This window comes from Varanus komodoensis, unplaced genomic scaffold, assembly GCF_004798865.1.
Source record: "Varanus komodoensis strain SLA01 unplaced genomic scaffold, ASM479886v1 scaffold59_1, whole genome shotgun sequence".
Taxonomy (NCBI): domain Eukaryota; kingdom Metazoa; phylum Chordata; class Lepidosauria; order Squamata; family Varanidae; genus Varanus; species Varanus komodoensis.
The window spans coordinates 2,388,842-2,402,405 of record NW_025336221.1 but is presented as its reverse complement, the minus strand read 5'-3'; the positions used below and the strand labels follow the sequence as shown (position 1 = coordinate 2,402,405).

The following is a 13,564-nucleotide window of genomic DNA, read 5'->3' as shown; positions in this document are numbered from 1 at the left end:
ATTTTAAATAAAAAGGACACTTTGCCCAATTCTTTGTTACCTGTGAATGGCAAACCTTTGAAAGCAGAACAAGATATTGACCTTACTTGGGGTGATCATTTTAAAATCTGAACTGGGCAACAGGTGTCAATTTTAGTGGGAAGAAAGAGGAAAACTTCTATTATGAACTGCAAGATTTCCTAACATGTTTGAAATAAATGCTCGATTGATCTGCTTAATGTAAGGTTATCAGGCTAGAGACAGTTATTTTTGCTTTCCAGAGGATATATAGTTCCCTCTAGTGTACTGTTCCTGTAAGAGACATAGAAAATATTTACTTCCCTTACTACAACATGCTGCAAGTACCACAGATGTAAGCAGCATTATCTTTACACAAGAGGTTACCAGGGTCTATGCATATACCCTAAGTTTCTGAGAGTCTTCTTTTATCTTCCTTGCAGGAGCAGGGTGTAGCACTGGCTTCCAATTTATCTCAGAAACCACAGAATCTTATTGGAGCTACTAAGAACCCAGCAGAATCTGCCCCACATACTAATACCCAATAGATTAAGGTACTGAGATAGTTTGCTAATTTGTTTGTAAACACAATGCTCCAAACTGTAGACCCTAATTATTTAGGGATATATCTAGGCCTCCAATGTCTGGCCAAGGTTATTTGGGCAACCATCAATAAACTTCAAGGTAATTTAGTGTTTCTTCCTCATGGTAATCTTTGTTGAATTATAAATTTATAGACACATTCCTCTTAAATGCATCTTTCTTTGGAATTAAACTTGGGCAGTATTTGGGACTAAAAAAACCTGAAGTACCATAAAGGGTTATAATGGGCAGGTCCCATTAATATTTGGCAGGATGTATCAAGAAGGTTTGTCAATAATCCATCATTGAAAAGTGCCCTGGGATCTTCCTTGGTCTGTGTTTTTACGTAGACTGTCTAACCATTCATTGCATGCAAACCAATTAAACTAATAGTCAGCTGTTGCTTTTTTTTCACTAATAGCTGCCTGTATAATCAACACCGGGGTCTATGGCACTGCATGGGGAAATAGAAGACTGAAAGCAATTGGCTTGATGGCACCACTGCAACTTATGAGAAGGCTTAACCCCCTTCCTGGAAGCAGTGGGGGGATGGCAGCAGGGAAACCACTGGGGAAGAGCTTTTTCCCCCCATGCTGTATCCCCAGCCTATAGCCTGAAAAATATGGACAGAGTTCGAGGATTGGCTGCACAGTGCAGCTATAACCTCATCTCATGTGCCCTGGAGAGCTGGAAGCACAGCAGATCCAGCTGAACTCAGAAGTTGATAGGAAAATAGTTTAATACATCAGTTCATGCTAAATGCAGGGTGCCTAACCTTCATCCGAAGCACTAAAGCTCCCCCCTGAGCATTTGTTTTTACTTGACAAAGCACAGGGAGAAAAAGTTTTTCTTAGGACCAGTTCTAACATTAAACAGGAAAATAAAATCCCAAACCAAGGTGCCTGGAAAATCGGTTGATGTCCTTATGTTTTCCTCCTTACCTACATACCGTAAGACTACATCAAGCCCTCCGATGCAAGTTTAGGCAGTTTTTTCAAGAACTACAGCTCCAAGCACGCCCCAGCCAGCTATAGGAGTTGTATTCCACCCCCCCCCCCCCGCCCAACTCGCGCCCTTCAGGACTCAAAATGCAGAGTCCTCCCGCTAATGAGACCCCTCGGCCACTGAAGGCATCCACAAAGCCATCCCAGCGGAGCAAAGCCCGGTGAGAAAGGCGTCCCCTTTACTGAACCAGACAGCCCACAGCGGCCCCGTTCCGCTCAACACGCCACGTCCTGCAGGAGGAGCGGAGGCAGCCGCGGAGACACACCCACCTAGCGCGGCCAGGGCTCCGGCAGGTTGCCGAGCGGGTGGGCTGGGCGAAGAATGGCTTCCCTGCCAGGCGGCGCTGGGGAACGGAGAGGAAATTTCCATCCGCGCCGCATTCCGCCTTGCCGTGCCCGTGCCCTTCCAGGAGCTTCCTCCCGCGCCAGCCAATGTATGCAACGGCTACAACCCCGCCGACACGGTCAGCGAGCGAGTCCCACTTAACTTAATGGGACTGCCTTGCGAGTAAACCTCCCTAAAACCAGGCTACAGTTCTACCGAGTTAGAGGCTGCCTCTTTCTGCACAGGTGCCATCGAGTCCCTTACTGCACACGGAAATATCACGCCCCCCCCCCCGGGTACTGCGCATCAAATACTGGTATACCATTTTTTTGGGGGGGCGCTTTTGGGGAAAACTGTCTGCCAGACTTGCATGTCTCCTTAACGCTTCCAGCACTGCGGGCCTCCCCTCAAAAGGGACTCCAGTTGCAAATTACCGATAAGGGTCGAGTTTGGTCTTGCCCATCCGTTTGGCCCCTGCATTAAGCCCACCCCCAGGCAAAGCTAGAAAGCGCCACTGGTCGAAAAAACTGCCCCCAAGGGGGCAAGATCATTCACTCACTCAGGCTTCCACCCCTCGGTTACGCCGCCGCCGCCGCCCGCTACCAGGTCGCACGGTTGATGGCACGTGTACGCGCAAGCCTCGCCCCGCCCCTTCTCCCGGGCCGGGCCAATCGGGAGCCGCCGAGCCCTGTCCGCCCCGCCGCGTTCAGCAGGCAGGATGCGCGCCCGCCCCGCGCTGCACTTGGCAGGCGCCCTGTGCGGGGTCCGTGTCCTCGCATGCATTAGGGGCCGGGTTACGGGCAAGTTTTCGCGGAAGGACGATTTCCCGATCCTGTGAGCACTCTGACTACGAAAAAGCGTGTTAGATTTGAAATGCCTGAACGCCTTGCACCCTCCAGTACCACTGAAATCCCAGTTTACTCCGGGATTTTGATCCTAGCCAGGAAACCTCCACCTGTCCTTCATGCCAGTTCAAGGCTGCGTACTTAAGAGCGAAGTGCCTCTGATCGTGTGTAGCCTGGCCATGTTTAAGTTATAGATAAGGAAAGGAGACAATCTTCCTCCCCACCCCTGCCCTGTATTTTACCCTCTTGGCATGCAACTGGCTTGGCATACAATTACCCTATTGCATATTTTCCCAGACTGAACCCAGAGTCCTAAACTTTACCATTAAATTATTAATTCCGGCTGCACTTAGTTTCAGATAAATGTAGCTAAGGCTGGACGCTACGTGCTCCTTTAACTTCATCCTGAGGGGACTTTCATACCCCAGGTTCATATTTTGTTGGGTAATTTATGCACAAGTAGACCTACAATCTAGTCCTTTGTAATAACCTATACCTGCAAATTGCAGCCAGCTCCCTTTTCAGGTTTTTAAAAAGTGCATAAACCTTTCTTTCTAGAAATATGCCTGGGTCATTAAAAAAAATCCCAAGATCTGCACAACAATAGGCCTGTGGGGAGCCTATTTGGAGCACAAAAGATTATCTACATATTACTGTTTGCCAGTGATGTGTTCAAGCCTCTAGTCAAGTCTCAAGGCTTTACTTTCAAGATCAAGTTGAGTCTCAACTCATCCCAAGAAATTTGAGTCAAGTCTCAAGTTTCCTCTCAAGTCCCAGAAGCCAACCACTTCTCCTGTCTGCCGCCTTTGCTCTGTTCCTGCACATTTCCAGAGAGAGTAACAGCACCAGGCTGGGGGCCAATCATGTCAAGAAAATCATTTTTCTAAATTGCAAGCTTGATAAATTCAAACAGCACAGCTTTGTTTCAATAAATCACGGTTGAAGGAAAGGACTTCAACACATCCCTGAGAGAAGTACAGAAGGGAACATGGTGGAGAGTAACAACTCTCCCACTCCTACACACACACTCCAACACTGCCTCCCTTTTTTCTGTTAAGGTTGGCTCTTCAGATTTGCTTCAAAAATTTCTTACAATGACTTGAGACTTGACTTGGACTTGAAAGTAAAGACTTGAGACTTGACAGAGACTTAGAGTAAAGGGCTTGAACACATCTCTGGTACACAGTATTACAGCCTCAGACAGTGGCTCACATATAAAACTAACACATCATTTGTTGTTCTAGCTGGAGTTTATCTGGTAAATGAAATTACAAACTGCTGTTTGTTTCCCTTCTCCTTCTTCTACTCCCTTGTTGTATCCTAAATGCACCTGTGAACTGCAGTACTAATATATAGAAGAGCTGGGTTTTGTTTCTTCCACCACTCTTGTCCACTGTCTCTGTAGGCTGGTGAAACAACCTACAAGTACCCCACCGTTCTGGATTCCTATATTAACAAAAACACATGGTTTGAACAACCCAGAGTTCACAACAACACACCATGGGTTCTCTCTCTGGGTTCTTCCTTGTTAGCAAACCAAAATGGTCAGTGTGCCTGGTTTGCACAACACTACAACCCAGGAGTCAACAACCCATATCATAAATTGACACTATGTGAAAACCTAGCCAAAATCACCACAGTAAGGACACGTCCTCAACCACAGTTGAAGTAGTATGCAAATGTGAAGGCTGGGGGAAAAAATTCAGGGAGAAAGGAGGTTATCCCCTCTATAGATGATTTTAGCATATTACTACTGCAGTTGACAGCTTGGGGGAAAAAGCTTCACCATGGTTGCCCTGATGCACTTTGGGGGCCACTGAAACTGCTTTTAATGTTAAAATATTAGGCTATCCAATCACATATCTCACTTGTCTTGTCTTTTTCGATGCTTAGTGTGGCTCCTCTTTGATACAGGCATTCCTGTATATATTGTTATATTGTTATTTTTGTATTGTATTTTATTGTGTTGTAAGCCGCCCCGAGGCTTCGGCAAGGGGCGGCATAGAAATGTTATAATAATAATAATAATAATAATAATAATAATAATAATTCCACTTTTCTAACCTGTCAATGGCATAATGTTAAAAATAAATGTTTCGACAATTATAGTTATACAATTTCTGGATTCCAATAAAGCTATGTTCCCTTATCCTTCTACCATATGAACAACACTAAATGTTTCCAAGTTTTAAAATATTACCTTAATGACTAACAGTACGCAGGCTTTTACACGATGTACATAAAGTTTTGCAATGAAGAAAAATTAACCTGGAAAATTGTGCACAGTGGGAAATCTGACCTATTCAGGTAGCAAAGAGAAAAAGTGCATTTAAACAATAAATAGGCAAGGAAGTGTGTTAATAGGATTATACAACAGAAATGGAAGTATTACCAGCTCCTGGTAACAGTAAATCAACAACAGGAAATTGAATGCTTAACACCTATTACATCTTAATAGCTTTTTCTTTCTTTTTTAAAAAAATAGTTCCTTTATTCTGCCCAGTTCCAATTTCTTAGGGAGCATTTCCAAATACCCTGTTAAGAAGACTGGCCCCATGTGGAGTCATTTTCAGAAGAGGATGCTTTGTAGTTGTACCTATGTAAGGGCCAAAGCTTGACAATACTAGACAAAATCTAGTAACTGCTTAACAGTTGGCTTACTGGACCCATCTTATTAAAAAAGGCTTATTAAAAATACTTTAAATCAGATCAACTAAGAGTGCCCTCCAATGGGAGGTCCAATAAGAATGACACGCCTGCTTCCAAACATGCACTGGGATTTCTACATGCTCGTCTTCGCCCTATACCTTCACAGTCCCCCATCCTTTCTAAAGGGTTATCCAACCTTTCAGAATATATTTGTCTCCAGAAAGGCGGGAGACAGAATCCCTGCTTCCAGCAGTGTCTGTTCTGCTGGGAAACAGATAGATACAACCAGGTTCAATCATTCAATTTCTCCCCCTTAGCCTCGGGGCTCTCTATACATAACATTTATTGATCAGTCTTGGAAACCATTTTTACCTGATAAAAGGGTACGGTTGTTTATTTTGTGAGGCTATTTGGGTTGAACTGGATTAGGCTGTAATAGAAGACAATACCATTTTCATTTTTTTTATTTCTGACCAAAAAGTGGCAACTTTTGATTATTAACTGTAGATTATTTTGCACTTCTTTTGAGTCTTTCAAAAAGGCACCTTTGAGGTCAAACAGCCACACTTAACATTTGAATCATCCATTCAAATCATCTGCAATTTAACTGATCAAACAGTTCAATTTTATACATACTTACTTAGGATCAAATTACATGGCATTCAACTGGGTTTACTCTCAACCACGAGACTACAGAATTAAAGCATAAACTTTCCTTTCACTCCAAAAGAAGACAGACTTAAAAACTGGCTCCAAACCTTGGCTTGTTCAAGAGCAATTATCCATAATCTTGGATTCAGACATATTAGGAAACTATGATTAACTGTGGCTTCCTGATTTGTTTGCCTGTTTGAATGATGGGCTAAGTGGAGCAGGAGTGAACAGGCTGCATGTGTTGGCATATTGCTTATGCCAGCCATCATTTCATTAGCTAGTCTATAGCTTGCCATGACATGTAAGCACAGGCAATATCTGGATGTTCTCTGATACAATGCTTGTGCATCTCATTATTTGCCAGAAAGCAACTTGCTTGTTGCAGAATCCAACGTTTACAAGATAAGAAAATGCTACACAGCTATGCTGCAGATAGGCCATGGTTCAACTGCAAACTGAAGTATCATGACAAGGATGGATCTCTGGCATCAGTACCTGTGGATTGCACAGTAGCTGAAGTGTTTTGAAATAGGGCTATATCTGATACCTGGAACAAGGGATGATCTCATAAAGTTAGGGACAAAAGGAAACTTTAAAAATCCAACAAGGCAGGGTATTTAATTTTCAGTGAACTATACAAAATAGTTCATCATTACACTTCAGCAGCAGTTACACCACTATAAACAAGAGTGTCCCTTTTGAATCCACATACCCAAAGGGTTTACTTCTCTAGAAGATCCAGACATTTTGCAATCCAGTCATAGCTTTCTTTAAAAGCTTCCACTGGTTTCTTCAAACCTGATCTAGCTTCATTGCTGAGTCCTGCTTCTGTTTCATTAGTGTCTTCCTCTATCCACCTCTGCAATGCCTAGAAGAAATATACTGATTAGAAGTCTGAGCAAATGGGCATGGCAGATTAAAAAAGCTGACCACATAAACCATTTGGTTTGGCACTGACACCTCAACTCTGTACCAAAATGAGTTAATTCTGTGCATGTTTCAGATGTTGGCTTTCTCCAGAGACTCCAGTTTCTTATTTCTCGGAAGAAAAGAAGAGGACAGAACGAAGCAAAGAAACAAAACCTAGCAATGTTGTTACATCAAAGTAGCTAAAAGCAAAACAAAGAAATGCTTTTCATTGCTGCAGGAAGCAAATCTATACACAGCAGGGAATGTAGATTCCACCCTTTAAGGTCACCTAGAATCATTTAGATAGCTAAAAATAGATCTATGGGTTTATTCCCTCATAAAGAGAACTGTGATAAATATAACTCAGTCTTGAGCAATTCACAGTCATCAAATATTTGTAAAATGCAGTGCCTTCAGCACACTACTATCTTACGATCTACTGTTGGTTGAGAACTGAAGGACTGATAAATTAATTCCCAACCCATACGGCGTTGTACTAAGATCAAGGGGTATTACATAAGGCACTGTTGTGTTGGTTTCCTCTTAAGTTGAAGGTGCAGAAGTTCAATAATGCTGAAGTTGCCTTCCAGGGTAAGCTATTATTTTCTCCAGCTGAGTCCTCCCTGGCCCTCATTCCTCTGAAGCATCAGAGAGCTCAACACAGGAGTAAAAAGTTTGGTGGCATTATGCAGCCTCGATAGCTAAGGAAATGTGGGTGGGTGAATCCTGCCTTCCCTACCAAAAGTCATGTGTGTGTTGCATGGGAGAAATTCTTCTCAGGTTGGTGGATGGATGATTCTGAAGTCTTTGCATCATCCTCAGCACAGCTGAGGCACCAAGAATATCTTTAGGCACATTGTTCTTTTGAGAGGGGCTGTTTGTACAATGTTTGTGACACCCCAGCATAGCAACCCAGGGTGAAGCCGCTGGGCATGCAGGGTGTGTATGGCTGCCCTATTCAGGGGTTGTTGCGTTGTCCAAACCAGGCCAACACGGGTCAGTTAAACAACCCTTGCATAACTCATGGTCTGCTTTAGAGTGCTACCCAGTTGCTTCTGTTCATAGCCCATAGTGCATAGCTACTGAAATCTGGATCTAGACGTAACAACTTGTGAATGCGTCAGTGTAGAGCATGGGTGGAACACTCTGGTGAGTCCATGTGCCATTCCCCCCACCCCTCCAGAAGGTAACACTCTTGAGATACTGGAGGAAAAAAAGTCACACTAAAGGAGCCTCAAGCAACCAAACCCTACTGCCTTGGTGCAGTTGCTTAGAGGGCCCTGAAGTGCCTTTCGGAGTGGATTATTATGTTACCCCACCAATGTGGGAACTACAACAGCACAGGTCTTTCCCACACAAAAGTCCGGGATGACAAAAGTGGAGACTATGCTGGGGTTCCTCCCCACACCCAGAAATGCAGTCAGTACTTAATGATCTTGGGGGTGGGGGGCTCTTGAGATGGTAACACGTATTACTGCACTTGCTTGAAAAGGTAGGAAGCCAGCCCTGCTGCACTGGCGGGCCATCCTGCTTATTCTGTTGACTTAGACTCCAGAGGGTTGCCGCACAAGAATCGGACTGATACAGGTGCAGGGGACAGATTCCGTCTGGGCCCTCCTGCATAGTCTGGGATTTCTCTTGTTAGCCAGTCAGGGTAAGAAGTAGCAGCACAGCAGCGACTCGCAAAGCACTGGAATAACTTGAGCATCAGACCCTAGTCCCACATTTAGCAGTCATGTGAGAACAAAAGGACCATCCTGACTGTGAGTGTAGTTTGCTACAAAACAGGCTCATTGTACCTTGTATCGTTGCATGAGGTTGAAGCCCAGGGAGGAATGCAGCTTGCGCAAACAGATGGGGCAAAGATCTATTGGGCGTCGGTCTGACTCCTCCAGGTGATTGGACCCCTGCATAACACACTGCAGCCACTGGCAGTGATGGAGCCCAAAGATGTGTCCAATTTCATGAGTCAGGGTCTGCAAGACAGATATGGGCAAATCAAGCAAGCCAACAAATAAATGGAAATTGCATTCTAAAGGTCTAAACATTTCTACGGAGCTATACTGTTAGCCCTTTTCTATGCCATGGAACTCATATTTGTGTGTGTGTGTGTGTGTGTGTGTGTGTGTGTGCAGGGGGTGGCTTTGGGAGGTTAAAGTGGTTGATTATTTCATGGTTATAGATGCTGGCTAAATTCTTTCTCTGCCACGTAACATGAACAAAAAGAAAAGCCATATTCTGTACATAATTGGATTAGTCCTGCTTTAGAGAAAGCGATCTTTTTCCCCATCTTGCTTTACTCAATTTAGACTTCTATCAAATATAGGTTCTTTTCATGTTTTAGCATTCTACCTAGCAGAAAAATGGCCTGCTTTCTGTTTAGCCCACTTTAGTACAATTGTAATTGATATCATGTCTAGATGGAAAAATAGAAACAAAAGACCTTTTAGTTTGTGGGCCAGGGCAGATCTCAAAATTGTAACACCTTCCTGTGATCTAGGAAGCTCCACCACCTCACCATTTAAAAAAAAAAAAAAATCCACAGATTTCCCTGATTATGTAAGCCCCCTTGGATTCCTTCAAAAGCAGGACAGCAATATAATAATATAACCAATTCTGTAAAAGACATTTTCCTGTATGAAAAATTATTAATATAAACTATTTTTGACCTCAGAAGTACATGCTTAATATAAGTCACCTATCTTTTCAACAAAATGATAGAAGAACCTGAAATTAATCAACACTGGAACAGCTAGGGGGAAAGGAAACCACTCAAAAAACAGACTTGCAAGTCTTACTGTTAGTATTACATCAGTCATAGCTGAATATAAATTAAAAAAAAACAGCAAAAAAACATCTGGCTCTCTGACTGGAACTTGGCCACAAAAGTACTCTGTTTCTGAGCAGTATGTGAGCACTGACAGTTAATTCTTCAGTATGCACCCATCCATTATTGACTGTTCATTTCAAGGCCATTCACACAATGGCCATCTTTTTTCCTTTCCTTAATAGGAAGTGTGTTAATTCCTAGGTATGCAAATGGGCCTTAAATGAAAGCTGAAATATCTGAAAGGGTGGTGATATTGTGGTAATGATGTGCTCATGACTAAGACCCTGTCCTAGGTGAAATGTTGCAGGATTCCCAAGATTCCCCCCTCCAGCTCTCTGAAAGTATCTCCTTTGCCCAATCAGACAAAGAACTTCAAGAAAGGGAAGAGAACAGGAGGTGTCACAGAGCACTGGCAAATGCAGAAGATGCCTCTGATGCCTGAGATGCTTCTAACAGTCCAAAGCTTGAATCATTGCATTTTAAAGTAGCATCTACCATCTCACAAAACAAACTTGTTCTGGTCTAGTCTGCCTTCACATACTGGGATTCGTTACGTTAAGTTATAAATGTTTAGAAGTTTTGATTTTATTTTATAATATGGCCTGTTTTTCCATTAACTGGAAAGATATATGATTTTCTCCTATACAGAAAAAACAACAAACGTTTGACCCTTTCCCCTTTACAAAGTGGTGAAAGAAAAATCTTTCCGCAGTAAACTATTCTTGTCTATACATACTCTATGCACAATATCCTCTTCTTAAGAGGAGCTGCAGCCATATTTGCATCCCAATTACACCAAAGCAGCTGAATTTAGTGCCACTGGTACTAAACAGACCCTATGCCTGTTTAGACAGGAAAAAGTCTTACAACCCTCAGTCAGCACGGTGGCCAAACAAGCAGAGGACTGTGTCCTATTGCTCCCATGCAGAGACCCATCAGTTTCCAAATTTGCATGCAATGCAAGGAGCGAGGTGTGGCAGCCACAATCTCTCCATTTTACCTAGGCAACCACTTCTGGCCATCTACCTTTAGTGCCAGGAGAAGGGCACCAACTGGAACTGGTATAGCACTATGGGCCCAGTCTCCTCCTCTCCTCCTCCCCCCCTGGCAGGCCCTTTTTCCATTTGGAAGATCAGTTGCAACCTTGGGGGAAGAAGCTAGTGCAGTTCCTTGTGCATCTACTGCAAGGAGGCAGGAGCTCTACCTTATGATCTCAGAGTTGGAACTCCATGGTGATGTCAGGAAGCCACCAGACTATTCCTCAGATCAGTTTATAATGGAAGGGCATTATCTTAATTGGGATGTCGGTCTGTGACAGCCCAGACTCTGGCTAGGTACCAGGAAAACTTTCCTCACTGTCAGAGCAATGCAACAGTGGAACCAGCTGCCTAGAGAGGCTGTGGACTCTCCCACCCTAGAGACATTCAAAAAGAAACTGGAGCGTCATCTGAGTGGGATGGAGTAAACTGGTGACCTGCAATAGCAGGGGGTTGGACCCAATGGCCTTAATGGCCTCTTCTAACTCTACTTTTTTATGATTCTATGGTGGTCTTTTGCAAGAGATTCCATATAAAGCAAAGGAAAGCAAATTGTGGGACTTCCACACATCCAGACAAGTTGAATCTCGCAAACACCAGGTGCAAGGCAAAATGTTGATCCTTCTCATTTAGCTATTAACTCTCTTGAAGTGAAGAGAGTTAACTTGATTGACACAGCTTGAGAAGAAATGTGGGTACTTAACTGAGCTATAAAATATGTAGTGCTAGGAATTCAGCACACACTCACTTTGCAGGATCTCAGAAGCAGCTTGCTTGTGATGTCAGGAGTGTAGTAACCATCAAACACAGAATAGTCAGCTGGATGAAGCTTCTTCGTAGTCTTTAATATGCCTCTGTATTTTGTACTATAAAAGTCACTGTCATATCTGGCAAAGCTGAATATCCCCATTCCTTAAACAAAGTAGAAAGGAAATCAAGTTAGGACAAACCAAAGAAAAACAGTTATACCGACAAGGCAGCAAGGCAAACCTCTAGGTGAAATGTTGAATTTACTGCTCATAAAGAGAATATCCAGGAAGTCAAAAATAGGATTTCTTCCCTTCATCACCCATTATTTTACACTGCTGTATTGTTAAACTCTCTGGAGACTTCAGGAAGGGACAGCCTAGAAAAGTTTTAAATAACTAACTAACTAACTAACTAACTAACTAACATGAGAACATGCCAGGCAGGAAACTTACCATGAAGTCCCCTCTGAGACTGAGCCAGCTGTAAAACAATCTGTTCAACCAAGCCGAATGAGGCCAGCAAAGGCCCCAAGTGCTTTCTACTGCCCCAGCTCCAGCTGTGCCCTCACAGCAGTCAGCTCCGAAACTCTTCCAGACAGCTGTGGGAACTGGAAGTGCTCACCGGAGGCCTTTGTGAAGAGTGAAAGAAAGTCTATGGGGGACTGTAGGGTAGCCAGCCAAAGATGAAAGAAGTTGAGAAAGCCATGGGGGAAGCCAGGGAGCCCCCAGGGAGGTTTCAGTCTTTGGCACTCTCTGAAATGCTTAAAAACGTCATCAGATTTTGCCCTCACCAGCTACAAGCCCGAGCATTTATTATTTCATTTGAATCCTGCCCTTCTACTAATGGAGGGGTGGGCAGCATGCATACCATATGCTTCGTGTAGTCCACACATGCCCACACACTGCTGAAATTCACAGCAGCAGCAAAAAGAAGAAAATAATTAGTGGTATGCAATAAAAGTTCAGCAAGAATGTGACAGGATAAAAAGGGCAAGCTAGCTGAATAAGAAGGTAAATTGCCTTTTGCCTCTCTGTAGGTAGTTTGCCACCAAATCACCATTCGCCATGGCCTGCAGGGGATCAAAGAGGACTGAAATTCTCCCCTGAAGTTAGGTTCATTGGGCTGGAAGAATGACGCTTGATGAAATCCACTCATAGCTAAACTACTGATTTAAAATCCCAGTCTAGCCATTTCACCACATTCCTTTTTATAACAAGACACAGATTTCTCTGTTTTGTATATATTTGTCTGGTTCTCCTCTGAAACTGGCTACACCCAGAGGCAGTGAGTTGTAAAGGTAATGGATACTGTGAGTATAATCTTTATAGAGTAAGTAGCATGTCAGACAAGGTGATTTTTTTCAGCAAAATGGAACAGAAGAAAACATCCTGGTTACCAGGATGACGGTCCATATCTGAAGGGCCAATGCAAATCATTTCTAGAACATTTTTAAGCAGCAAAAGATCTAGTGCCTATAATTTGTCCATTAAACCAGAATGCCCTACAGCCAAATGCAGTCTTCAAGCTTTATTTGTGAACTACTGCATATGTATAACGACTGCCCTCTTGTGGTCAATAAATGTACAATAACTTCAGAACAAGCATGAGAATAGAATACCTTCAGAAATGGGCACACAAAATGATTTGGAGACAGGGGCAACTCCCCTCTAAGGGAGGGTTACAACAACTGGGACTGTTTAACTTGCGAGTAAGGGAGGCATGACAGGCGTATACAAAAGTATGCATGACGTAGAGAAAGCAGGCAGGGCAATGTGTTCTCCCTCCCCTTGTAATAGAATCTGGGGTCAGCCCACAAAGCTGATCAGTTGGTGAGTGAGTAGAGATTAAAAAAGAACACTTTTTCACACAGGACGTCATTAAGCTTATCATGCAAAATGTAGTGGCATCCACCAACCAGGAGACTGCACAAATTCATACAGGAGGTTATCAATGGTTACTAGCAGTCTGGAAGGCTCTATGAG

General features: G+C 43.4%; 1 protein-coding gene across 5 annotated transcripts in view; it reads right to left on the bottom strand.

Annotated features, from left to right (window-relative positions):
* The window catches only part of AMZ2 (archaelysin family metallopeptidase 2), a 64,493-nt gene that overhangs the window by 43,940 nt on the left and 6,989 nt on the right, over nucleotides 1–13,564 (bottom strand). For 3 of the 5 annotated variants that reach the window (XM_044449518.1, XM_044449520.1, XM_044449523.1), the window contains 3 exons: nucleotides 11,581–11,744; nucleotides 8,765–8,941; nucleotides 6,769–6,924 (listed from right to left, as the gene is read on the bottom strand). In XM_044449518.1, the coding sequence (XP_044305453.1) occupies nucleotides 6,778–6,924; nucleotides 8,765–8,941; nucleotides 11,581–11,744 (488 nt within the window). In that variant the 3' untranslated portion in view covers nucleotides 6,769–6,777. Of the gene's footprint in view, nucleotides 1–4,636; nucleotides 5,053–5,813; nucleotides 5,833–6,768; nucleotides 6,925–8,764; nucleotides 8,942–11,580; nucleotides 11,745–13,564 lie in introns of those variants that run through there. The other 2 variants (XM_044449521.1, XM_044449522.1) reach the window with 2 other exon arrangements.